The sequence below is a fragment of the Rhineura floridana genome, chromosome 2 (assembly GCF_030035675.1).
Source record: "Rhineura floridana isolate rRhiFlo1 chromosome 2, rRhiFlo1.hap2, whole genome shotgun sequence".
Taxonomy (NCBI): domain Eukaryota; kingdom Metazoa; phylum Chordata; class Lepidosauria; order Squamata; family Rhineuridae; genus Rhineura; species Rhineura floridana.
In genome coordinates, this window is record NC_084481.1 from 36,557,297 (window position 1) to 36,583,820 (window position 26,524).

The 26,524-nt window shown below is 45.5% G+C and overlaps 1 protein-coding gene across 3 annotated transcripts in view; it reads right to left on the reverse strand.

The window, feature by feature from the left end:
* Nucleotides 1-26,524, reverse strand: part of ITPRID2 (ITPR interacting domain containing 2) — an 84,499-nt gene that overhangs the window by 26,883 nt on the left and 31,092 nt on the right. For all 3 annotated transcript variants that reach the window (XM_061608286.1, XM_061608287.1, XM_061608288.1), the window contains 7 exons: nucleotides 25,858-25,907; nucleotides 24,875-24,931; nucleotides 23,371-23,410; nucleotides 21,893-21,991; nucleotides 18,942-19,150; nucleotides 17,102-17,778; nucleotides 1,204-1,276 (listed from right to left, as the gene is read on the reverse strand). In XM_061608286.1, the coding sequence (XP_061464270.1) occupies nucleotides 1,204-1,276; nucleotides 17,102-17,778; nucleotides 18,942-19,150; nucleotides 21,893-21,991; nucleotides 23,371-23,410; nucleotides 24,875-24,931; nucleotides 25,858-25,907 (1,205 nt within the window). The remainder of the gene's footprint in view (nucleotides 1-1,203; nucleotides 1,277-17,101; nucleotides 17,779-18,941; nucleotides 19,151-21,892; nucleotides 21,992-23,370; nucleotides 23,411-24,874; nucleotides 24,932-25,857; nucleotides 25,908-26,524) is intronic.

Sequence of the window (26,524 nt, forward strand, 5' to 3'; positions counted from 1 at the left end):
TGAGAGTCACAAGCCACACATATGAAAGGTGCATCTGGACCCCGCTTTGTTATTTGGAAACAGGCAATGGAAAAAAGGTTGATGGAAATGAGATAACATCCTGTAACGCAAGGCTAGGGCTTTCATGTGAGGCTGAAGAAGGTTGGAGGATAAAGGACTCGTGTAACTAACAAACAAAATCTGGGCTTGTTAATAAGCTTATTGATTACTAAATAGAGCACAGGCTTGCAACTAAACAAAGCCCACACACTCACATATGCATGTATGTACTTAAATTTTTATACCAGGTGCACATACACACCACATCAGTGTTTCCCAAAACTTTTGATATGAGTGGCATAGTTTTTCTCTGGATTAAAACTGAAGGCACACTTCTTTCTACATTCAAAGTACAAGTCAGGGCTGAGAAAAAGAACTGTGCTTTCTGGTAATGCTTTCTTTCATGTCCAACAGTGGTAGTGCAGGCTGTATCAGGAAATCCCGAAGTGCCTTTAATTTCTTCCCTGGGGTGATGCCACTGCCCATATACTGGCAGAGAAAAGGGAAATTGATGCTTCACAGGGTCTCCCTGGCCCAAGGAGCAGAGAGTGATGGATGAACCAACATGGTGGGCACCCAAAAGAGACTAAGGTTTATGCTGAGGCATGTCTGGTTTAATCAGTTACACCATGTTGCCATTGGGAAACTAAAGATGATGTAACAGTAAAGGAGACCTACTAAGGAGCAAGCCCCGCCGAACAGAGGAACTTAAGATGTACACAGGACTGTAATGGAAGACTACCCATGTGGTGAAAAGCATGGTGCCACACAATTCAGGTTTAAAAAAATATGTAATTTTAAGGTTAAAAATGGCTATTTCAAATGACAGGACTCTCTCTCTCTCTCTCCATACATACACACACACACACACACATCCAAATCCTTTCAATTTCTCCAACCCGTTACCAATGTACAGAGAAGCAGAAACATTCATTAAGGTTACAAGCATGATTCATCCCCTCTCATTTAAGATGCCACTTCACAAGAAAAACACTATGATTTTAAATCCAGTTGAGAAGCAGACAAGAATCTTTTGGGTGGGCTGCGATTTAAAAAGCTTCAACTACTAGAATCAACATGTCAATCAGTACTCTCAGAAACAAATGGACTGTGCCAGAGTTGTTTCAGAGGGGGCAAAAAATAAATAAAACAAAACCTACTCACCTTTTCTAGTTTTGGTTAAAGCCAGCTGGCTCGTGTTAAGAGCATGTGGAATCTCCCCCTCTGTGCTTTGAATCTGCAGTAGAAGAAAAATCAAAGCATTTTTTGAGTCATGCCTAACAGACAGTGTGCCCAGCTGGTCAGTTTATGTGAAACTGCATACCCTGCATAGCTACTTATTTAAGCTGATTAACAATCCAATGCAATCAAATTTGGCAATCCAAAGTAATCATTTATTGCCATTTACAATTTGTAGATCCCTTTCAGACTTCCTGTACCAGCAAATAAGTACTTAAATTGGAACACAAAGAACTTGATAAACTGGGGGACTATGACCCTGTGTCAGTATTTCAGGGACAATAAAGTTTTTGCTTTTTAGAGACAGACACTGCATAGCAATTACATTTTTCATCATCACAATCATCCTGGGAAGATCCTTTTTTGTTTCTAGGCAAAAACCAATTTAAAAAAAGACAGACCGCCATGTTGGTTTATTGGTGGTGGTGATGGAAATCAACACAGACCAGTATCATAAGACAAGTATTAGGACCAACTAAAGCTAGCTTGTGAATTTCACTGAACTCTTCCTCAGGTTCTGTGTTTAAAGAGGGAAGGAGGGAGGAAAAAAAACATTGTAAAAAGCATTGTATAAGACCCATCTGCAGTATCTTCTGATCTTAAGCTCTGAAACATAGTGCACATAGGACTTCTATAATACCCTCTACAAGTATTCTACTATCCCTCTCAGTCCAAATCATTTTAACATTGAGCCTGAAGAACAGTTCTGTCACTTCTTTGTTTAAACAGCAAGAAAGCCACTCTAAATTAATTGCTAAATAAGCAGTTCTTGTGGAGGATTATTTTCAGGCAACAAAGGGGGAGGGGGACTGGACAGGAAAGGTTCTGCTCAAGGTTGTTGCACACAACAACAAGAGTCATTTCTTGTTGCACACAACAAGAGTCATTTCACAGATATTTGTCTAGGGACTATTAAAATAAAACCATCCCAGAGGTACTAAGAATCAAATTAAATTCAAAATTAAGTAAAGAGAAAGCATACCATTAGCTAACTAAAAGAGGAAAATGAGTATTATTTATAATCATAAGCCTCACAATCTAATCTAATACCCCCCAAAAAGTGACAATACAACTGAATTGCCTTGATTGTGGTAGATCAAGGCACTCAACTGATTACGAGATTCGTATAATCAGCAGTAGGTACATAACCCAGCTTGTGTTGAACTCATATATAAACAGGATATTCAAGAGTGTGACTATGAACTACATCTGGCATGTCAGCCTTATCTGTATGCAGTCTGGAGTATCAACGTAGAAACAGGCAATCCAAAGTCAAGCAACTTAAAACATGGCTGGGGCTGAAGTTCTATAGCTGGGGTAGGCAAACCTTTTTATGAAGAGGGCCACATTCTCTCAAGTTGCTTTGTCAGGGGCCATATAATGACAGTGGGTGGTGTGAGAATTAAAGGCGGGTGGGCCATCCCCTTTTCTCTCTTTTTGCAACCTCTCTTTTCCAGTTTTCCCCTCCTTGCTACCTATGCAAAACTGACCACCCTGTTCTACAGTGTCTGAAGCCTTGCTCCAGGTCAACATTTTTGTCAAAAGCAATATGAGAAGTAGCTGGTGTCAAAATAACCGGGCCCCGGTCCAGACAAGCGCTCATGCAAAAATGTCTGCTATCCCCAAGTTTGTATGCACATTGCCCAGTCTAGCAATTGTCTCTGAACTGTCAAGCCCAGACACTTGGGAAAGGGGCAAAGAATAGTTTTTCTCAGGCCCCATCTGCACTAGACATTTAAAGCAGCAGCATACCATTTTAAACGGTCATGGCTTCCCCCAAAGAATCCTGGGAAATGTAGATTGTTAAGGGGACTATGTGTTAGGAGACACCTATTCTCCCCACAGAGCTACAATTATCAGAGTGGTTTAACAGTCAATCCCTCTTCTCAGAGAACTCTGAAGCTATAGCTCTGTGAGGAAGTTCTCCTAGCAACTCTCAGCACCCTTAGCAAACTACAGTTCCCAGGATTCTTTAGACATGACCATGACCATTTAAAGTGATATGATACTGCTTTAAATGTATAGTGCCAATGATGCTGTCTGTCAACTAATTATGAGACACTCTCTCAGATGTAGTCTGCTCACTGCTTACCAGAGAGACTGTATAAATATCTTGTCTGGACTGGCTTTGATGGCAAGGGTTACAATATAGATGTGTTTACAAGAAAACTCTGGGTGACCTGCAAAGGAGACTTATAGTGCAATCTTATCCGTGCCTGCTCAAGAAGTAAGCAAGCACTACTAAGTCCAACAGTACTTACTGCCGTTTAAGCATGCATAAGATTGCAGCTTAACAGAGCAATGCTACCTAAGCAGAAAAACATGGCTTTGCTTTTAAAAAGTTACTCTGAAGTCTAGGCCATAGGAAACTATAAATAGCCATTCCTTAAATTACAGACGTTATATCCAAATTGTAGACAAGCTATGAAGAAGAAACTTTAATTACTTTTCATCTACAAGTAGTCGTTTTAACTGAAAACACCAGTGACTATTTATCTGGAGAAGGATCTAGATTTTTCCCTCAGAAGTGGAGCGATTCCCACAACCACCCAATCCCAAATCTGAAACAACTGTTTCAAAAGATTACTTACCAACCGTTAATATTTATTATGACTATTATCTGCCAGGGCATTTGAACTGACCAGGTTGCAGTTTTTAGTGGACTGATCCCTTGTTTTAGTTGGCTTTATTTGTTAAGTCCGTCTTCATGTTTTGCACTGGATTATTTATTTATTTATTAAACTTAATTAGTCGCTTGTTATTCAAAGGCCTCCAACTGACATATTTAAAAACAAATACAGTATACCATAGAGGTTAAAAAAAATCGTATAAAACATTAACATTTCAATACAACATACAAAAAACCACCCCCACCCACAACAGCCACAGGACGCTTGGGCAACACACTGACGATAGAACAGAATCAGCTCAGTCCATGAGAGGCCTGGGGGGAAAAAGTAATTCTTTCCCTGGTGCTGAAAAGATGTCAGTGAAGGCACTAAGTGGACCTCAATAGGAAGAGCACTCCACAGTCAGGGAGCTACAACTGAAAAGGCTTCATGTTCCGTTTTAGAACTGATTTTATAAATTGTAATCTGTTGTAAACTGCACTGCTTGGTCACAAAGAAAATATGCATTTTCTTTTCAAAAAATATTCAGGGGAAAGGATCATTCTTTTACATATAGTGACTAAGACAAAAAGTGGTAAACGTGAGGGAGGACAGCAACCTCTCTGCCACCAGAGGAAGAATACAACAAAGCTTTAAGGCAGAGTCTTTTTTCAAGGTATGGTCTGTCAGGAGACAATATTTAAGTTGGAATCAGCCTGTGAACCAAATGGTGAAAAAGCATGGTTGTACCATGGTTCTAGGGAATCCAGAACAGTGAGCAGACTTAGCCAAAGCGTGTCCTACAAAGTCTAGCCTACCTTTGGCCTCCTCCTCATAGCTTGAGCCTTAAAACCATTTTCCTGGATATTTCTTGACACTGAGGAAAGCTAAGTTAGTTATCTAACCTCGAGGCAGACTGGTCACTAGGGATGGGGGGAAATTCAATTCACTTCTCACTTGAAGCCCAATCAATTTTGCACTTTCTGATACAATATGAGAACCAAAACACAGCCATCCTTCAAAATTTGCACTTATCCAAATTTTATGCAGTTCTCCAACCAAACAATACCACAAAAATGCATACATTAGGAGAAAGTGTGCATAAAAATGAACACATTCATGAAAGTAACATACAAAAGTGCATTACGTTAGGAGAAATTACTTGCAAAAATGTGTACATTAGTCAAGACTGCATACAAAAATGTGTTTATTTGGAGAATAAAATGCTGAAGAATTTTCATAAGGATTTTTTTTAAAAAAAAATGCAAATTGCTGCAGAAATGTGGAAAACTGAATTTAAGATTGGGAAACTGAGAAATGAAGAGAACTTTAATTGACAGATCCTTCCATCTCTACCGGTGTCACCAAAGAATTCATGCCTAGTCTTCATCCGTAACCCCATGACCATGTACCTGTAGGTCACATAGAAACTAAACTGCTTCTCTTTGCCTGCCCTCCCTGCCTTGGGACAGACAATTATTAGTATCTTGCCCCTCTGCTTCTCTCTGCCTCTCTTATATCCTAATCTCCCTGTCTCTGATCTGCAACTCTGTCCTAGCACACACCTACACTCCATTTACCTCTCTAACAGGAACTGTTTAAGCTTATGGTCCAGGTAACATGGGTTTGGATAGCTTATGTCATTTGTATTCACTAACAACCTTGCTATTTTAAAATGTCTGAATCAGTGCTTCAAGCCATAGCAGTTTTACTCACTGCCCGTCATTTCATTACTTATTTATTTATTATTTGATTTATATCCCACCCTTCCTCCCAGCAGGAGCCCAGGGCGGCAAACAAAAGCACTAAAAACATCAAAACATCATAAAAACAGACCTTAAAATACATTAAAACAAAACAGCTTTAAAAACGTATTTTAAAAAGCTTTGAAGACATCTTTAAAAAAGGTTAAAAACATTTTTTTTAAAAAAAAAATGTGTTAACAAACAATATATGGTCATTAAGAGTGGCATCTGTTGGTCCTTATTAATTCCCCCAAGCAAGCAAGCAAGACAACTATTGGTATTTCTGAAGTAACTGTGTCCACTGCAATAATCCCTATGGCTTAAGTCCCCCCAGCTTTCCATGAACATGAATGAAAGACACGGGTGAGGGTGTACGTGCAGATTAGTGATGGGGGAGAAATTTACTTCAGTTCACATTTAAAGATGAGTTTATCAAATTTGCACTTCCCAGAACATGAGAATTGAAACACAGCCATCCTTTGAATTTTGCACTTATCCAAATTTTATAATGCAGTTCTCCAACTAAGCAGTGTTTGCAATCATTTATATATTAGAGAAAAGTATGCATAAAAATGAATATAATAGTGAAAATAACATACAAGAATGCATTATATTATGAGAAATTGATTGCAAAAATGTGTACATTAGACAAAACTACATACAAAAATGTGTTTACTATGAGAAATTCTGACTAAAATGCTGGGGAATTTTCATGCAGATTTTTAAAAAATCCGCAAACAGCTGCAGAAATGTAAATTTAAGATTCAAAAAATGAGAAACAGAGAACTGAGACTGACAGATCTTTCCATCCCTAGTAGAGATATCTGGGCAAATGTGGCATGTACATACTTTATTATGCTCTGTGTGTGTGACTAGGGATGCTGCCTGTTCAAGGGTCATCACATTTACAAATATAAACCATATGCACATACACATGCAGGTTTTTTTCAGACAGCATCCTAAAATGCATGTGATCTTGGTCTCTACCTGTATGTGTGTTCAAAGTAATACGTGGACAGAGCTCAAACAGGTTGTGTAAAAAAAAGAACATATACAAGAGATGGAGGCAAAAAATAAAATGCTGGAATAATCACCATTAAAACAAAGTGTCATTTTTCTTTTTGGCTTTAAGGGAGCAGCCATCAAAGTGCAGTCAGCTACTTTCTCTCTCTTTTTTTAAGTGGCTGATTTCACAACTACCTAACTTTCAGACATTTCCTCAATTCTAAGATGTTCTTTAGTGATAAAATTGCTTGGTTTGTCTTTTCTCACACAACAAACTACTGACTTAATACTAGTTTATTAAAATAGAAACATCTAATATCAAAGGACTTCCTTTTAGGAAACCAGCATATTTTCAAAATACAAAGCTGAAGCATTGTGTCCCTGTTATCACAACTTAAAAGAAATTGATTAAATGCTATTGAAATAAAACTGTTTGAGCTTTGTCCAAGGAAACAAAATGAGGGCATTTTTGCATGTATTTGTCATAATATCAATTTTTTTTGAAGGAAATGATAATGGGGGGACTTATGGCCCTGCTTAAGGATGGAGCTAACAGCACACTAGAGCAAGACAAATTCCAGATGTGGAAGTCCCTCCCCAGCAGTGCCATTCACTGTGCTCCACAATGATGGAGGCCCCCACCAGGCACAAGCCCTACTTTTTGGGCTTGCTACAGAGGCAGAAGGCAGCAGCAACACCCTTGAAATCTGTGATGGGCATCTGCAGGCCATCTGACTGTTCTGGGCAGGATCTCATACAAAGAGGTACTAGAAACCTCTATTGAGGAGTTATTGTATCCTTCAATTACACACATCACACAGAGTAAGCAAAATTGCCTGCCCTCAACAAAGGCTTCCTTGAAATGAAGGAAGGAAGGCTAATATAAGGCAGAGACGCAGCAACAAACCTCCCAGAGATGGGTGCTTTGGGTTTACAGCAGCCTTTAATTATTTAAATCATGCTGCTTAATATCAGCTCTCTTGTGAAATATTAGCTTTTGGATGACAGCCGCCTTCCCCAACCTAGTGCCTTCCAGATGCTTTGAACTCCTGTCATCCTCAGCAAGCCAATGGCCAGGGAAGATGGCAGTTATAATCCAAAACTTCTGGGGGCACCAGAGTGGGGAAGGCTGGACCAGAGCATCTAGAAAGACACACAAGGACGGCAGGAAAAGAAAGCTCCTTCACAAACCAGTCTTTAAATTATTCTATCCCTCTTCATTACCAACCACCATTCCTCTGCTATGAAAGACTGTTGTGTTACAATTCAATAAGCAGAATTCAGCATCTCTTGCAACTTCACTGCAATCAGAGTCCCGTTCCGCGCCTGGGACCTACCGGGCAGAGGGACGAGCTTGCGGCCGCTGTCGATGTCCCGGCCGCCATCTTGGATGGGATGCGTGCACACACGGCGCGCTGGCGCGCCGTCGTGTGACGCGGCAGGGAGGCGGGGCGGCTGAAGGCTATTTAAGGCCGCCCCGCCTGCTTCCCGCCATCCAGTTTGAATTTCGGCGGCAATCGGGGCAGCCGCAGCAGCAGCAGCTTCGGCTCGGCGCGGCTTCCTTCAGCGGCTGCTTCGGCCGGGCTCCTTTGGCGGCAGCTTCGGCGGGGTTCCTTTGGCAGCGATCGCGGCAGCAGCAGCTTCGCAATTTCGGCAGCAGCAGCTTCGGCGGCGGCTTCTCTGCCGGCGCACGTGGGCCTCCGGAGGCTTCCCGTGGCCAGGGTGGCTGGGCGGCATCGAGCGCCCCCCCCCCAACCTCATTGAGAGACAGGGAGGCAGTGGCGGCGGGCAACAAGGCCTAGGCGGCGAGGATCCTGGGGCAGTCACGACGAGGCGGCAGCGCAGGATCGGATCCAGCACGGCGAGGACCACAGGCTAGGCGGCCTTTGGCCGGCAACTTTTAAATTTAATTGTTAATTTTAGTTAACGCGGGGGAGGTGGGGCACGACCCCAACCATCAACCCTTGCCACGTGCAGGGCAATTAGGCTACCCTCCAGGATAATTGGGTGCCGGGTGGGGGTATTGAATAAGCAGGCGGGCTCCTTCACAACGCTTTGTAATCACGTCCTTTTTTTTTTTTTTTTTTTTTTTTTTTTTTTGCAAGCGGGGCCCCCTATCTCCCTCTAGTATGCCCAAGAAAGGACAAGGGGGGCCAAAAGGGAAGGGAAAGGCCCCCAGAGCAGGGGGGAGATGCCCACCCCCAGCGGCGGAGGGGGCAAGGAGTGGGGAGGGGCCACCATGGGCGGCCATATTAGCCAGGTTGGAAGCCCTAGAACATGGCTCAAGCCACCCTAATGCACCCCGGGACCAGCCTGTGACAGGGAAGAAGAAGGACCCACCACCCAAACGGTCTCGGGGGAAAACACAGCGGCCAGTGAACAGTGCTGATGCAGGGGCTGTTGCTTCCATCTTAGCGCGACTGGATGTGCTGGAGGCCGGGCTCAGGGCTGAGGCGAGGACGCCCAGCATAGAGCCAGGCGCAAATCCCACCCTGCAAGCAGCCCCAACAATGCAGCCCGCACAAGGACCTTCGGCGGAAAGCACACAGGGTGAGTCCTCTATCATGCCACAACAACAAGGACAGCAGCAGTGGAGCTGGGCCCCCTGGGGGTACCCCTACTGGCCCTTTTCCCCACCAGCGGTAACCGAGGGATATGGGCAGGCAGGGACCTCCGCCTGCGGGGGGGAGGTTACGCCACAGCAGCAGCATCCCCTAAGGGAGGCCTGCGAGCAGGTCTGGCACCTCGCTGCTGGGACGGCGACGGAAGGAGGACAGCAGCCCGCCCTGTCTGCCAACCCCCCTGCAGAGATATCCGACCCCCTGGGATCAGTCAGAGAGGGGGCCATACCTTTTGGGGAAACGTCTGCCCCACTGGGTTTTCATCTTCTGCCTGCTACGAAGGACAGAATATGGAGGGGAGAGTATGTGGACCTATTCTCGCTCCTGTACAGGGAGCCGGTTGGGAAGGACAAGGATAAAGGAGAACATGCAGAGCCCGATAGGCCCAAGCGCCGACGGGTAGAGCGCTCTTGGGCTAACTGGCTGCCTGCATTCCTTACCTACATGGGGGTGGTAATACAGAGGCAGCCTCACAGGGCCTCGGTACTAATCAAATACCTCGATATCATATACCGGGGCTACTCGGAGTTTCAAGGGACGGCATGGCTAGACTACGACCAGGCGTTCCGTATGAGGGCGGCTTTTGATACATCCCTCCCCTGGGACAAGAAGGAGGCTGACCTGTGGCTGCAATTTATGGCGCATTCTAGACCCATGGCAGGCGATAGGGCGGACAGCGGCCATCTCTTGGCGCGCCAGGCATCAGCAACTGCTTCCCGCGGGCCTGCGGGGCAGGGGGTTCAACCCCGCCTGCTTTGCTGGGAGTTCAGCTCGCGTGGCCTTTGCGGTCGGAGCCCGTGCAGGTTCAGACATGAATGTGCCATATGTGGGGGCCCCCACGCCTGCACTAGCTGCCCCAGGGGCCGCCCCTTCAGGGGTGGAAACAGGGATTCGGCTGGCGCAAGGAGGACAGGGGCTGCAGGCGCAGCTCAGGGAAAGGGGCCCCAGCCCAATTAAAATTGCCGTGCTCCGACACTTACTCCACCTTTACCCCCTAGTCCTAGATGCCCAGTTTTTATTAGAAGGCTTCACAGTGGGTTTTCGGATCCCCTATTTAGGTCCCAGGCGACCTTTCATGTCCTGCAACCTTAAGTCAGTGGAAGGCATGGAATCAGTTCTGAGAGAAAAAATTAAGAAGGAAGTAGTAGCCGGCCGGGTTCTGGGCCCCTTTGCTGCACCACCCATCCCCTCACTCAGAGTTTCCCCGTTGGGCCTCGTTCCCAAGAGGGCACCAGGTGAATTTCGCCTGATACACCACCTGTCCTTTCCACAGGGTGAGTCAGTCAATGACTTTATCCCAGCGGAGCTGTGCTCAGTCCGCTACACATCATTCGACTGTGCTGTGCGAATGGTCAGGGACTGCGGGGTCGGGGCCCTTATGGGAAAGTGTGACATCAAGTCTGCTTTCCGCCTCCTCCCGGTCCACCCACAGGACTTCGAGCTGTTGGGCTTGGCTTTTGATGGGGAATATTACGTGGACAGGGCATTGCCTATGGGCTGCTCTATATCATGCTCTGTTTTCGAGCGCTTCAGCTCCTTCTTGGAGTGGGCGGTCAAGAGGCGCGCAGGCTTGCAATCAGTGGTACACTATTTAGATGACTACCTGTTTGCGGGCCCTGCGGACTCAGGCACCTGCAGGGCGTTCATGGCACATTTCGCGGGGCTGGCTGGGGAGCTGGGCGTCCCCCTCGCGGCCGAAAAAACTGAGGGCCCATCCACGGCTATCACGTTTCTGGGCATCGAGATAGATACGGTGGCCCAATGCTGCAGGCTTCCTCAGGACAAGTTGGGGGCCCTCAGGGAGAAGATCTCAGAGGTGGTCAGTTCTAACAAGGTGACATTAGCCACTCTCCAACGGCTGGCAGGCCAGCTGAACTTTGCCTGCAGGGTTGTAGCGCCCGGCCGCGCCTTCCTGCGGCGCGTATATGATGCCATGGCTGGCCTATCACGATCCTACCACCGCACACGGGTGACAGCCGCTCTTAGGGCTGACCTGACAGTGTGGTCCACCTTCCTGCGGGACTTTAATGGGGTCTCCCTATGGAGAAGGGATCGCCTGTTGGAGGCAGAACTACAGGTGCACTCCGATGCCTCGGGTGCCTTCGGTTTTGGGGTCATTCTGCATGACTCATGGTGCCACGGCAGCTGGCCACAGGGCTGGACACTGGCGGGCCTGACCAGAGACCTGACGTTCTTGGAGTTCTTCCCCATCGTCGTGGCCGTACACCTCTGGCCCGACAAGCTGTGTAATTCCGCAGTCCACTTTTGGTGCGACAACCTCCCCACAGTGCACGTTATTAACACCCTGTCCTCTAGAAACCCCAACGTTATGCTTCTGGTGCGAGCATTCGTGCTCCAATGTCTTCACTATAATATTCAGTTCCTGGCGCGCCACGTTCCGGGTATTGACAATAGTATTGCTGATGCTCTATCACGGAACCAGATGGAGAAGTTTCGCCAGCTGGCACCGTGGGCAAGGGCTCTGCCGGAGGTGTTCCCCCCAGCGCTATGGGAGATTGGAGGATTGAATCAGAAAGGGCCATAAGCCTTTCTGTGGCGCCCAGCACTTTGGCCAGCTACCAGGGGGCAGGTAGGGATCTATCTAACTTCAGAGAGTCCAGGGGTTACGTCCAGGAGTGGCCCATCCCGGTCGAGCAGCTTATGGAGTTCTGCGTGGAGGGGAAACGGAGAGGCCTTTCAGTCAGGACCATCAAAGGTAAGCTCTCAGGCCTCGCTTTCCTAGCGAAGGCACGGGGCTTTCAGGACTACACGGGTGACTTTAGGGTGCGCCGGATGCTGGAGGGTTGGTCCCGCGAGCGCCCTTGCCCCCCGGATGCCCGCCTCCCCTTTTCCCCAGAGCTATTGTTTGGCCTGCAGGGACAGTGGAAGCACTTGTGTTCTTCCCCTTTCGAGGCCCTGCTATATCATGCTGCGGCCCTCACTCTGTTTTTTGGGGCCTTCCGAATCGGGGAGGTGGTGGCAGCTTCCAAGAGGGATAACTCCCTCCGAGCCCTGCTAGTCTCCGACCTCAGCTGGAGGGCAGAGCGGGCCATCCTGCGGCTCAGGCGGTCTAAAACGGACCAGCATGGTAAGGGGCGCCTGGTGGTATTAGCCCCATGCCGGCAGCAAGAACTCTGCCCAGTAACAGCCCTGCGCGGTTTTGTGGCAGCGAGGGGGTCGCAGTCAGGGTACCTATTTATACATAGGAACTCCCAGCCCCTTAGCAGATACCAGTTCTGGTCCGTGGCGAAGGCCGCACTGGGGAACTTAGGCGTGGACCCCAGTAAGTTCGGGACACACTCCTTCCGGATAGGCGCGGCCTCCACGGCGGCCCTATTGGGCTTTACTAAAGACAGGCTTCAGGCCGTGGGCGGGTGGTCCTCGGACGCGTACAAGGCCTACGTTAGACCACTTGCTGACACACACGGCGCCAGCGGCTAGATTTTGCCCCCCCCCAGGGCCCCCCCCCATTGTTACCCAATGTCGTTGTTGTTTCAACAGATCACCGGACAAGATCGGAGCTGCCACGCATCCTCCTATGTGGCCACAGTATGATGTTCTGGGCAGGCCGCAGGGCGGCGAAGTCTCGCTTCGGCACGCAGCTGGGGCTCAGTCAATGGGCCGCAGTGCGGTGGCTGGGACGTCGGGGGATGCGTTGGGATGGGCTCCTGCCAGCCTTGTTTCAACCGGCTGTGGAAGTGGCAGCGCCCCAGGTGCTGGTGATCCACCTCGGGGGCAACGACTTGGGTCTGTTAAAGGGCAAGGCCCTAATTGAACAGGCATGCGGTGACCTCCGGGCCATTGCACGTCGCTGGCCGGGGGTGCACTTAGTGTGGTCAGACATCCTGCCGCGCAGGAGGTGGAATTGTGCTGGTGACCCACGAGGGATGGACAGGGCACGGAAAAAGGTGAACAGGCAAATTCAGAGGGCCCTTAGGGACTTAGGAGGTTCTGTCATCCACCACCCAGAGGTGGGCCACAACAAGCTTGAGCTGTTTCGGCCTGACGGCGTCCATTTGACGGACAAGGGCAACGACATCTTTCTAAGGGACCTGCAGAAGGGTTTACACCAGATTCTTATCGGGTGTGGGGTAAAGGGGGACTAAGCAGAGGCTTGTCCCCCTTCTGTGGCGAAGAAGTGCGGGGAAAGGTTAAAGGGAAAGGGCAGCTAGGTGACACCTTTAGGCACCTTTGGGGGTGACAGGCGGTCCGGAGGCCTGCAGCTCAGGGCTACACGGCCCGGGGACAGGGTACGGGCCGCCTTTGGGGCCAACGTGCCTCATCCGCTCAGAGTTTCAGGGCTCCGAGGGGCGGTGATGCGGGTTGGACCCCCTACACATCTTCAGGGTGTGGCTGGAGCTGGGGGGGCTGGCACAGGGCAGCCCCCAGGCTCAGGCAGGGCATGATCGCCCGATAGCTGCTAACAGGCTTTGCCTGGATCTCCAGAACGCCCCGCCCTTAATCTCCCTTCTGCAGGTTCATTATTCAATTGATTCTGTTTAAATAAAGTGGCCCATCATTTACCCAAGCAATGGTGTCTGTGTTTTATTTCGGCAATAGGCCGCAATCCCGTTCCGCGCCTGGGACCTACCGGGCAGAGGGACGAGCTTGCGGCCGCTGTCGATGTCCCGGCCGCCATCTTGGATGGGATGCGTGCACACACGGCGCGCTGGCGCGCCGTCGTGTGACGCGGCAGGGAGGCGGGGCGGCTGAAGGCTATTTAAGGCCGCCCCGCCTGCTTCCCGCCATCCAGTTTGAATTTCGGCGGCACCCGCCCGACCCTCCCTCTGCTGCAGTGTGATCCATTTGGTCGCTACGGGGCCGACTAGGAATTTTTGGCCTGCCTGCCTCGCTTTGCTGGCAGGTTTCTTTTGCCTACTCCACACTGTGGTTGGGGGGAGGGGTCAAGGGTTAGCACGGGTGCCCCTGGGGGTCAATAGGCTGATTGGGCTGTTTAGTTTGTATTGTTAACGGTCACTTTTGGATGCAAGCGAAGAAGTGCGGGGAAAGGTTAAAGGGAAAGGGCAGCTAGGTGACACCTTTAGGCACCTTTGGGGGTGACAGGCGGTCCGGAGGCCTGCAGCTCAGGGCTACACGGCCCGGGGACAGGGTACGGGCCGCCTTTGGGGCCAACGTGCCTCATCCGCTCAGAGTTTCAGGGCTCCGAGGGGCGGTGATGCGGGTTGGACCCCCTACACATCTTCAGGGTGTGGCTGGAGCTGGGGGGGCTGGCACAGGGCAGCCCCCAGGCTCAGGCAGGGCATGATCGCCCGATAGCTGCTAACAGGCTTTGCCTGGATCTCCAGAACGCCCCGCCCTTAATCTCCCTTCTGCAGGTTCATTATTCAATTGATTCTGTTTAAATAAAGTGGCCCATCATTTACCCAAGCAATGGTGTCTGTGTTTTATTTCGGCAATAGGCCGCAACCAAGTTTGTAGTATGGCATTTGAGTCCCCTCCCTCCGCATGGAATGAAAAACAGTAAAAGTTGATTATTTAAATTCCAGCATGCATCAGAAGAAGTGGTCACATAGAATTTGAACCAGTGCCATTGGTCCTAATTACAAAATGCTGCAATAGTAGGCACAGAGTGGGATATAAATGGAGAGGCAGTGACCCACAGCGGAAGGTAGAGAATAGAAAGCTCTATGGGGAAAGGCAAGACATATGCGAAGGAGTGTAATTTACCCTCATCAATGGAAGTCCTCCCCCATCCCCAACACCTTCTAATTTCAGGATCCACATCAAACACTGGCTTCACTTTTAAATGTATCTCTGTAAACATGACAAAGGTCAGAAACATTAAAAAAAACATTCCTGAATTAAAGGGAAGTCACTTGAAGCCAAACGTCCAGAATTTGAAACTATTCAGAAAGTTAGCCTCTTTGGCTACACCAGCTTTGCAAATTATAAGAAATATATATGCCACGCATCATTGTCTGGCACAAGTGTCACAATCTAAACTGCAGTAGCAACAGATTTACTTCAATACCATTAACACACACACACCAAACCAAAACATACTGGTGTTCACATGACATAAACAGCTTAACACAATTTCCTACAAAATCAAACATATATGAAAAAGCTGATCTCACAAGCCTTTTGCTAGGTCTGGAATTTCAGAGAAGTTGCCTTGGTCTATTTTGCTTCCAGTCAGTACATTTGACCTTCTTTGGTTTCTTCCTTTTTTGCTGGTTGCATTCTTTGAGAGGGGAAGGGCCTAATCTTCTTTCATCAGCCGCCCTTTCCTGGACCACAGGATCAAAGCCCTGCCTGAATTTGTACCCTGCTAACTTGCAACCACTGCCCACTCCACCCCTCTGCAACTTCTTAGCCAATATCAATATGGGATACAGACTCCAGAGACTCTTGATTGGCTGAGAACAGGGAGGCCAAGGCTCCTGAGGAAACTTTGCCCTAACTCACTCCCATGCTGACTATCTTGACAGCAACAGACATCCTAAAGGAGGGGCCAGGACAGCACGGAAAAACCTGCATTCAACTTATTTGCCATGCTATGCCTTATGAAAACATCCCAAAGCAACACTTGCAAAGAGGCAGACAAGAAGGCCCCTGGCCACTCCCAATGCCCTTTCATTGTTTTACATGCCTTTTTTAGAATCACAAATGAAAAACAGAAAGTCTCATTCCTGTTGTGGAAAGCTGGTTTTCTCACTCTCATGGATTGAAATGCCTATAACCGGAATATCAGCTGTACTTTGCTCACTGGTACTGTCTAGTAGTCATGGTGGTTAGGGTGCTACCTCTAGATCAGATGCATAAGAACATAATAACGTAATAGCTGCTGCATCTGGCCAATGGCCCATCCAGTCCAACATCCTGTTCTCACAGTGGCCAGCCAGATGCCCATAGGAAGCCCACATGAAGGACTTGAGCAGAACAGCACTCTTCCCACTTGCAATTCCCAGAAATTGCCATTCAGAGGCAGCATGCTTATGAATAATCAGAAAGGGGCTATTGCATTCATGTCCTGTCTAATGTGCTCTGCTCACATTAGATCTGAATTTCATGTCTGGCAGCATCTAAAGAGCTGTCATTGCTGCCCATTAATTCTCACTCCTTAAATAGTCTGGGAAACTGTTCTACAAAAGAAGCCGCCCTGCAAAGTTAAAGTTATTCTTGCACTTGCCTCTCATTCTTCAATTAAAAATGCCAGAAACTACATGACTAGTTAGAGAAGAGAATGGGGGGGGGAAATAAACAAACAGTTTCAAAGGTCTTTCAACTTCAAAATCATGAAAGACATTCAGACAGAAGATCTGGACAGAAAAAGGCCAGATTTATATAAACTGCCATGAACTGCAGTCAGATGTAACGTTGGGTTAATCTCTTAAACCCAATTAAGAAAACAGGAGTAGATCCTGAAAGCTCATGTTTCCTTCCCAACAGCCCCTTCCATTTCCTTTTGTTTGCAAATTCCATGGGTTACCTCCAACGAATTTCTGCTCCAAACAGACCCACTGAAATTAAGGGACTTAAGTTTCTCATGTTCATTAACTTCACAGTATGTCTACTCAGAATATGACTAATGATGGATAAAACCCTGTTTCTATTTAAACAATTTATACCAACAGCACTGCAGTTAGCCTAGGTTAAAGAAAGTCCTCTCTTAACCAAGATGAGACTGGTTTAAAATCCCAATTAAGACCTGCCATGTCTCCACTGTCTCACTTTGACTTTCAGGCATGAAAGCTGCTTTTCAAAGAAGCACTTTTAGTTGCTTTTTCAGTCTTATTTGTCTTAACTCATCATTTCCAACATGAGTGTCAAACAGGAAGGAGAATTCTGTGCATAGCAAAACAAATGTCTTCCCACTTACCTCTTCCATCTCAAAGGAGTCCTTCTGCTGCAACATGAGATTGACAATGGATGGATTGGGTATTGGAACGCAGAGCTCTTTATCCGATGCTGGAGAAGGAGTTTGCAGCTCAGTGTTACCTTCGAGCTCACAGCCAGCCAATTCTAACATATCACTTTCTAGACCAGAGTTCGTAACAGCAGCTTTTTCATGTCGTCCATCTGAGTGACCAAGAGAGTCCTTATTTTGCTCATCTTCAGGAGACACAGAGTCGTCCTCGCCAGCAGAAAGTTCTGAAGCACTGAGACCCTCCACAACAGTGGGCTGATTGCTTGGTGTCTCCTCTTTCACTGTAGCCAGCGGAGAAGCTTTGAAGTGTTTTGGAGTTTTGGGCTCGTTTTTAACCTCAGCTTCTTCAGTCCCATTTTCAGTTTTCCCCTTCTCAGCCGGCAAGGCTGCTGCACTGCTGCCCCCTTCCCCTGCCAGTGGGTTCCCATAAAGATTGAGTTTAGACAGGGTCTTGATAAAGCGACTCGCAGTGTTGCTCCGTGTCAGAGGAGGAGGGCTGGATGCCTCTTTGCTGGAAGCCGTTGAATTAATGCTCCCAATTTTCTGCAGTGGAGTGCCAGAAACTTGGGAGTACAAGGAAGAGAATGCATTGGCCACAGTAGTGAGCACTTCAATTTGACGAAAGCGACCTGGCAAAAGGACAAAACAACAAGAGATGACAAGGAGAACAATGGGCAGCATTTTAAGATTCCATAATGAAGCTGCAAGATAACTTGGAACTTGCAAAGGTAAAAACAAAAACACAGCAAGTGGAACAGTATGTTAGAGCCAAGACCATGACAGATTGCTAACCCTCAGATGTCACTGTTAAGAAGCATCCATAACCTTGGGTTCCTGAAATTTGGTTGATTTTAAAAAGTTGGCTTTTAAAGAACCGTTGTTCATGATCGTGAACTGAGATGTTAGCCAGTACTCCATACCCTTGGATGTCATTTTTAGAATATCACCTTGACTATTATATGAAAAAGAAAAATGATGTTACTGCCAATTGACAATAGTTGTGCCTTTTAAGACATGCGAAGGAAACGATGTGTTCTGGGCATATCTAGCAATGTTCTTATGAAAAAAGGTTTTGGAGGGGGAGGAGGGGGGAGGGAAGTGTGGGCCCTTTCCTCCCCCTTTGTCCAGACCAGCCCCTGCCCCCTTAACTCACCCCACCCTTCTAAAACCAGTTCCCACACCTTTTTCTCTTGACCCTCTCCCCCATTCCAACACCATGTTTTACCTACAGCTATCCCTTTGCTCTGCCATCTGTGATAAATTGTCTTCAAGCTGGCACTAAGTGTCATTCTAGAGCAGGTGTGGGAAATCTGTGGCCCTCCAGATCAACAACAGCTCCCAAATCCAATTAGCCCAAGCCAGAATGGTCAGAAGTGATGGGAGTTTGACTACGTCAACATCTGGAGGGCCACAGGTTCCCCACACCCTGTTCTAGTCTAGAATACCCAGTGCTTCATTATGGAAGTGCCATTTAGACATTCTGTCATCTTGAAAAACTGCCTTGATCAGCTCCAGAGCAAGAGGCAAATAGTAAGGCAGGGAAGAGGAACAGCCAACCTGGTTGATGGCTCCCTCTCCATGGATGTCCAGGCTCAGAAAAGTTCAAAACTGGGAGGCCAGGGGCTTACAACAATTGGGATTCAAACTGTTTAGCACTTTTACAACCCCTACTTCAATAACCTGAGGAACAAGAGGTTCATCTGGCAACATCCTATCCCTTGTGGATAACATCTGAGGCAGACAATGCAGTTTGAACCATTTTAAAACCATGCTTTCAATGAAGTATACATACTGGTCAAAGCAAAATTAGGATTTTCCACTTCCATGCGCTGTAACTGGGCATTCAGAAACACTTTGATATCTATCCCCCTGGCAAAAGATGATGAATTAAAAAATCTCGATGGGATTTTAGAAGCAATATCTGGTTCATCACGGCCAAATCCAAGATTGTAGAGGACCTCTTCAGGATCCTCCTCATATAGTTCCAGTAGTTCAGATACACTAAACAAAAACAAAACATATAATTGCTTTCTGCCCTCTTTCACTTGGATGCAATGCCTTCATTTTGGTTAAGTATTTATTTATATATTTATTAGATTTATATCCCTTCCTTCCTCCCAGCAGGAGCCCAGGATGGTAAACAAAAGCACTAAAAACACTTTAAAACATAAAAACAGACTTTAAAATATATTAAAACAAAACATCTTTTAAAACATCTTCAAAAAAAGGTTAAAAAACATTAAACAGCAATTCCAACACAGATGCAGACTGGGATAAGGTCGCTACTTAAAAGGCTTGTTGAAAGAGGAAGGTCTTCAGTATGCACCAGAAAGATAACAGAGATGGCACCTGTCTAATATTTAAGGAGAGGGAATTCCAAAGGGTAGGTGCCACCACACTAAAGATCCATTTTCTATGTTGTGGAGAATGGACCTCCTGATAAGATAGTACCTGCAGAAGGTCCTCACCCGCACAGCACAGATTGACTGGGAATATAAGGGGTAAGGCGATCTTTCAGGTACCCTGGTTGCAAGCTATATGGGGCTTTGTACACCAGAACCAGAACCTTGAACTTAGCCTGGTAACTAATAGGTAGCCAATGCGATTCTTTCAGCAGCGGGGTGACATATTGGCAATACCCTGCCACAGTGAGCAGTCTCACTGCCTCATTTTGCACCAGCTGCAGCTTCTGGATCAACCTCAGGAGTAGCCCCACATACAGCACATTACAGTAATCCAGCCTGGAGGATACCAGTGCGTGGACAACAGCGGTCAGGCTATCCCGGTCCAGAAACGGCTGCAGCTGTCTTACCAGGTAAAGCTAGTAAAGGCACTCCTAGCCACTGAGGTCACATAAGCCTCTAGTGACAAAGATGGATCCAGGAGCACCCCCAGCCTATGGACCTGCTCTTTCAGAGGGAGTACAACCCCATCCAAAGCAGGCAACTGACCAATTATCCGAACTAAGGAACTAGCAACCCACAGAGACTCAGTCTTGCTAGGATTCACACTTAAGTACAAGCAAGATCCACCACCTGGTTAAACTGAAGTGTTCAGATTCAACTAGTTTTAGGCTGCGATTCTAAGCATTTAAGCAAGATGAATGTATTTCTTGGATTCTCCAAAGGCTTACTTCCAAGAAAATGTATTGAGAAATGAGGGATTTGGCCTATTCAGGTGTTTTGATGGTGAATACACATGAGAGAGGCGGTGGGAGAGGGGCACTAGTTTCCCCCACCCTCCAAACAAATCATTGTTCCTTTCATCCTTCAAGTCATGGAGGGCATCTATCTGCAGCAGGGACACTTCTGCATTTGTGGAGGCTCCCCACACATCTTAGAACCCTGATTGTGCAGGGCTACAGATAGGAAGGCTTCACAAATTGAAGATAGTTCCCTCCTTCAGATCTTTGCCTTCTGTAAGTTGGAAAGCAATGGAAACAACAACTGGGGGAAAGGCAGAACTAGTGTGCTCATCCCCCACTGTCCTCCCACTCATTTTTTTTTAACTCTTCATTGTAACACCTGAAGGTGGCATGCCATGGAGATCTCTAGCTTGCTGACTTTGAAGGAACTTCAAAATCAAAGCAAGACTGGCTTTGAAGGAAATGTGTCTAGGATCAGTATGCAAAACTAGTATTTAGGTTCCCACTATATCATCACTGAAGTCTAATGGATTTTGAACATACTTCTAGGCAAGTGCTATGCTCACTACCACCCAAACTGACTGAACAGTGCAATCTTATGCATATCTATTCAGAAATACAGCAGATCAATGGGATTAACTCCCAGGAATGTGAGTAGGAGACTGCAATCTCAAATCCAAATTATTAAATTTCTGGTGTTTGCTTTAGGATATTGAAAGGAGCCACAGCACATAACATTTGCTAGTATCAAGTACAATAAATGTGGTTAACCAGTAATGTGGTTTTATAGTACTCTCTGCTGCTCAAAACAATGCACAGCTCTTAGTGGTCATTACAAAAATCCTGTGGAGCCACAGAAACAGAATCAAGACTACATGTGAAGGGAGTAGCCATGTTTGTTGTTCACATGCTGTGTCCTGTTCAGGTACAAAGTGGTAGATGGAGGGTCTTTCTTTAACTTCTAAAGGGGTGCACATATGAAGGGAATGAATGCCTCTTCCTCTCTACAGGCACTTCTTCTTCACCCCACCTGACTTAGAGAAAAGTGCCTAAGAAAGGGAGAAAGCAGGGAGTCACAGAGCAGTTCAGCTCTCATCATTTGTGGACCCCTTTTGGTGTTAAAATCAGGTATATGTGAAAAAGGCAGCTATTCGAACAGCAAACAGAGCCGTCATTATCATGTTTAGTGTGGCCTACAGGTTATGAAACTCTGGCGAGTTGCTAGTTGCTGAATATATCTCAAAGGGACACAAAGCAGACACTCAGGCCATCAGCAAAAAAAAAACCTTGGTGATCCTCGTCAGGGAAAATTTTTGGGAGGACCAAAACTCAGAGCAAAAACATTACTCTGTGATGACACTATGTTGGGGCCCTAGATATATTGTCGGAGGATTAAAAATGGCAGGCATCAGGCAGAGCCATCCAGGCTCCAGCACTGTGTTGGGTCACGGTTGCAACAGTCAGGATTTCGGGTCTACAGCAGGTTAGGCAGTGGACCTACCTAAGGTCTCAGGCCAGTGGCAACTGCCCGATGATGCCAATCCCAGATGCCAGGCCTGCACCTATTCTAAGTACAAGACTATCAATACTGTACTTACCTTGAAACAGTTGCACTGCTTTTTCCCGAGCCAGTGGAATTCATACTTCTCCCCTTCTGATGAAACTGAAGTCTCTTGTCCTTCGCCAACATGCCATTACTGATAACACAAATGAATCAAGCATTCAAAGAACAGCAAGCTTCCTTCCTCTTTTACGAGCACCCCAAGAAACCAAGACTGTACAATTTCTCTTTTCTGAAGAACACTTTGCTTTTAAAACAGTTGCATAAATACAAAAAGGGGGGCTGGGGAACACACACACCCTTCACTTCAAATGGACAGCTATAGTATTGTCCACCCTCAAGGATCATGACTCCTCTAAACAACTCGCCCTCTTCTCTGAGCTTCTGTATCTCCTCTGTTGAAAAGCCAACGTTCAGTTCTTCACAATGTTCAGGGACATTGTTGCATTAAACAGTTTCAAAACATGGAATTGTATTTTGAAATAAACTTAAAAATACAGACAACAACAAAAAAGAAGGCCACACGTTAAAAGACAATGCCACTCATTACAAGTAAACTCACTGATTAACAGTCATCAGTATATTATGGGTAGGCTTGTGGGACTATTAGAATAAAATGGCCTGTGGAGAGCCTGAAGATGAAGAATAACCAATGACAAGGGCCTCTTGGCAACAGAGAAAAAATGTAACAAGGCCCAAAATAGAAAAATGGTACTGTATTGTACTCAAAGTGCATACACAACAAAAACTGAATAAATAACAGTAACATGAAACAATATACAATGTGTCTTCTTAGATGTGTTTTGTGTGTGTGTGTGTGTATGTGTGTGTATATATATATATATATATATATATATATTCATACTTTGAGTACAATAAAGTACCATTTTTATATCTGGGGTCTTCTTATAGTTTTCTCTTTGCTGTGGAAAGCCTCACCAGTGACTGAAAGAGTTCAGATATATGAAAGTTACATAGCTGACTCATAGGGGGGAAAATACACATGAGTATTTGATAGGAATGTGCTCAGAAGCTTCTTTATATATATGATATCAATATGGAAGCATTCTATGCTGTAGTTTTGTCTCCTTCCAACTACTGAATTCAACTGTTAGCCTCAGACCATGAATGGAACATGTCCAGTAAGTCATATAATCATGGCACAGACAGCCCCTCACTGCAGAATCTCAGCAAGCTAGATCTTAAAGAGTTCTTTTACATGTGTGGAACTCTATCATTTATAATTGGCAGTGGGAGACATACATTTGTAGGGATCTTGATCACTGTCTGGACCTTCTGAATTAAGATCATTACATTAACAAAAAAAAAGTCAATTTCTGGTATTTACTTAATTCAGATCCCACATGGTCTGATAACTACTTTTCACACACATATCCCAGAAAAGAACCACTCTTGATAATAATCCATTAGAGAATTTGATGCTTTATATATAATGGCCCTGTAGCTTAAACCCATGCCAGACATTGCTCCCAAAACAGAAGTGTGAATATTTACCAGATTTCCATTTGTTCGCTGCTTTGATGCAGCTGATTAGCTGAAGGAAAGAAAGGGAAGAAAAATATATATAAATTGCTCACACGAGAGTATATGCAGTCACTAACAGAGCAACAATCAATTGATTTTTTACCGTATGGTGCTATGAATACATTTTGTCTTAACATGTGCAGCAGACTATATAAATCAGGTAGGAGTATGAAGGTTACACATGAGCCTACTCCAAGACTTACTGAGAATATGTTCCAAAACTAATGTATATGGAGAAAGAGAAATGGAAGGACAAGGAGAACAGGGAATGTTCCTTCCATAATTTCTGCCACGAGATAACAGCAGCATCCCTTTATGGGCAGGATAAAACTGAGCAGCAGAACAGGAAGCCCATAAACCTGGAAGAGTAGCACTGGGTATAGTATACGGAGGATGACAGGTTGCCTTTAACATGCTGGTCAGTTCCTGCATGGTTCAGATCTATTCTGTACATCTCTCAAGTTTCTCCTGTACATTTGCAAATACTTCCATGGGTCTGCTTAACACATGATGTCTGCAGAGCCACTGGATCCTGGGTACAAAAGGTTCACTGCTGCAGTTACTGCCTGCAATACAGCTATTCTTCCTTCCCACTCCTCTCATGTGATGGTATCCACTCAGACAGGATTCTGTAATCTTATGCGCAGCTATACACAAAATCTGCACTAAAAAAATCCAGTGTCAATAATGGAACAGAAAATAGGCATATCTGCATGATGGCACTATTGTTGATACAGTGCTCAAGGTTCTGAAAAGCCCATTTGGCTGAGGTGCAGCTCCTCAATACACACATCTGACTCCAAGTGATATATTGGCCTAGTTCAGACAATCATATAGCGGCTTGTTAAGCAGAGATAACCTGTTTTCCTGCAAAATCAGCCCCTTCACTCCTTCAGTTACAAGGTACAATATTAAACAATATTAAACCAGGAAGTCCCTATTGAACCTTCAGTTACAAGGTACAATATTAAACAATATTAAACCAGGAAGTCCCTATTGAACCTTCAGTTACAAGGTACAATATTAAACAATATTAAACCAGGAAGTCCCTGTTGAACCATAACTATTTTTCCCATTTCATCCAAAAAGTGTTAACATTTTAATGCTTTACTGAATCATAACACTGAACATACACATCTCACTTTGAGTTCAAACACTGGTCCGTAGGTATACCAAGTTAGTACATTTTTTAAAAAATATGCATATTTTTTCCAAGGGTATCTTCCATCCTCTCTCCCTCCTGTCATCCAATGTAGTCCAATATGGTTTCAGTAGAACAGGTATGGAGAACCTTTGGCCCTCCAGTTGTTGCTGAACATCAACTCCCATCAGCCCCAGTATTGTAGTCCAACAACATCTGGAGGGCCATAAATTCCCCATCCTTGCATCAAACAACACACACTGTTTTGGGTTTAACAGCCAGCTTTATTTCGATCTAAAAAAAAATAATCATGTGTTTTAATGCCACACCCACCTTCTGCTCCCAGGGATAAATCATCTTCAAAGCTTCCTCCATTTCTCACTAGCATGCCTGAAAAGATGTCAATTTGACAAGATCAACATCTACTGTCACAGTTACTTTCCAGTAATCTGGATTGTCATCTTAAACCCAAAACACCAAATATAATCATTCATATAAAATTCTCTTCTTTGAAAGCCAGTAGAGAGGTTTTGGACAATGTTTTGCAATGTCTCATAGTCTGCTTCAAGCTGAGAGATATTGGTATTCTTAACACAGAGAGCAGGTCTTAAAATACACAGAAATAAGGATTAAGGTTACTTCTAAAGAGCTCTGCTTTCAAGCTAAAGAAAATGGCCATTTCAGATCCATGAATCTCAGACTGCTTTGGTTACAGCTGTACAACATGCAACACATAATATGATTGCATCTTATGTTATACTTCAGGTATCTGACCGAGGGGTGTCAAGCCTACAAAACGCACTGGATCAAACATTCCCTGCACATTAAAAGAAAGGAGCTCCAGCTACTGAAAGGTCTTCGTATCTGCCCTGTCACTACCTGCAGATTCTTGTTGTACTTTGAACTTTTGCATTCTGGTTTGTGCAAGTAATAACTTTTCAGGTGTGGCAAGTTCAGTCAGAGAAAGCCAAGAGAGATTGTACTGAAAGGGGTTGACCTACTTCACTGCGTAGTACCTAACAATATTCTCTCTCTCTCTCTCTCTCTAATACACACACACATGCACACAGTATAACTTACCTTTACCACAAGGGAAGACTTAACGTTAAGAGTTTCTTACCTTTTTAAAAAAATATATCACAGGCCATTTTTCTCCTTTCCTATCAAGCTGCTTCAGAAATAATGTAAAGGAATGAAGCTCTGTGAGCGGCTTCCAGCACCACCAGCTCACAACCACATTTGAATTATAATTTTTGTACTTTTCCAGACTAACAAGCAAGAAAACAGAAACGCACTTTAAAATGTCAGATTCTTACCCTTTACAGCTGGGTTGCTCTGCTCATCTAGGGAGGCTCCCAATGGCGTTCTAAAACCACAGAAGAGATCAAAACATGCATGACTGTCTTTAAAAAGTTGCTTCTTCATGTCCTGCCTTAAAGTCACACTTCTTTCACATCCGCCACCTCCTCTTCCCGAAAATGTTTGTGCATGGACACACACACAAGTGACAAAGCAAGCTTTGAGAAAACCAAGCCCCTAAACAGGCACACAAGATGTGAAAAGGCTGTTCAATCAAAGCAGTAACAGCTGTCAACTTAACAGCCTGCTGCTATGCTGGAAGTAAACTGTGTGGGACTTTATTCCCAAATGAGGGTGCATAAGATTATACATGCTACCTTAACTGCACAAGAACATTAATGTGATTCGGTAGTCTTTTTTTTTTAAAAGCCTCATTTTTTATCATACTTAATATTAACTGGTGAGTAACGAGACCTGTAGCACTATGTTTAATTGAAATTCATTTCACACTTTAAAACATTTCTCATCCATTTATCTATACCCAATTCCAAAAACGTGGGCATAATGAGCACATTCCAGACTCCACAATACATATACATAAGTTGCTGTTTGGCTAAATATAGAGCAAGTGCAATAGTTTCAAAACACTTTTCTCTTTCTCTCTCTCAGCTTAATTTAGGGTGC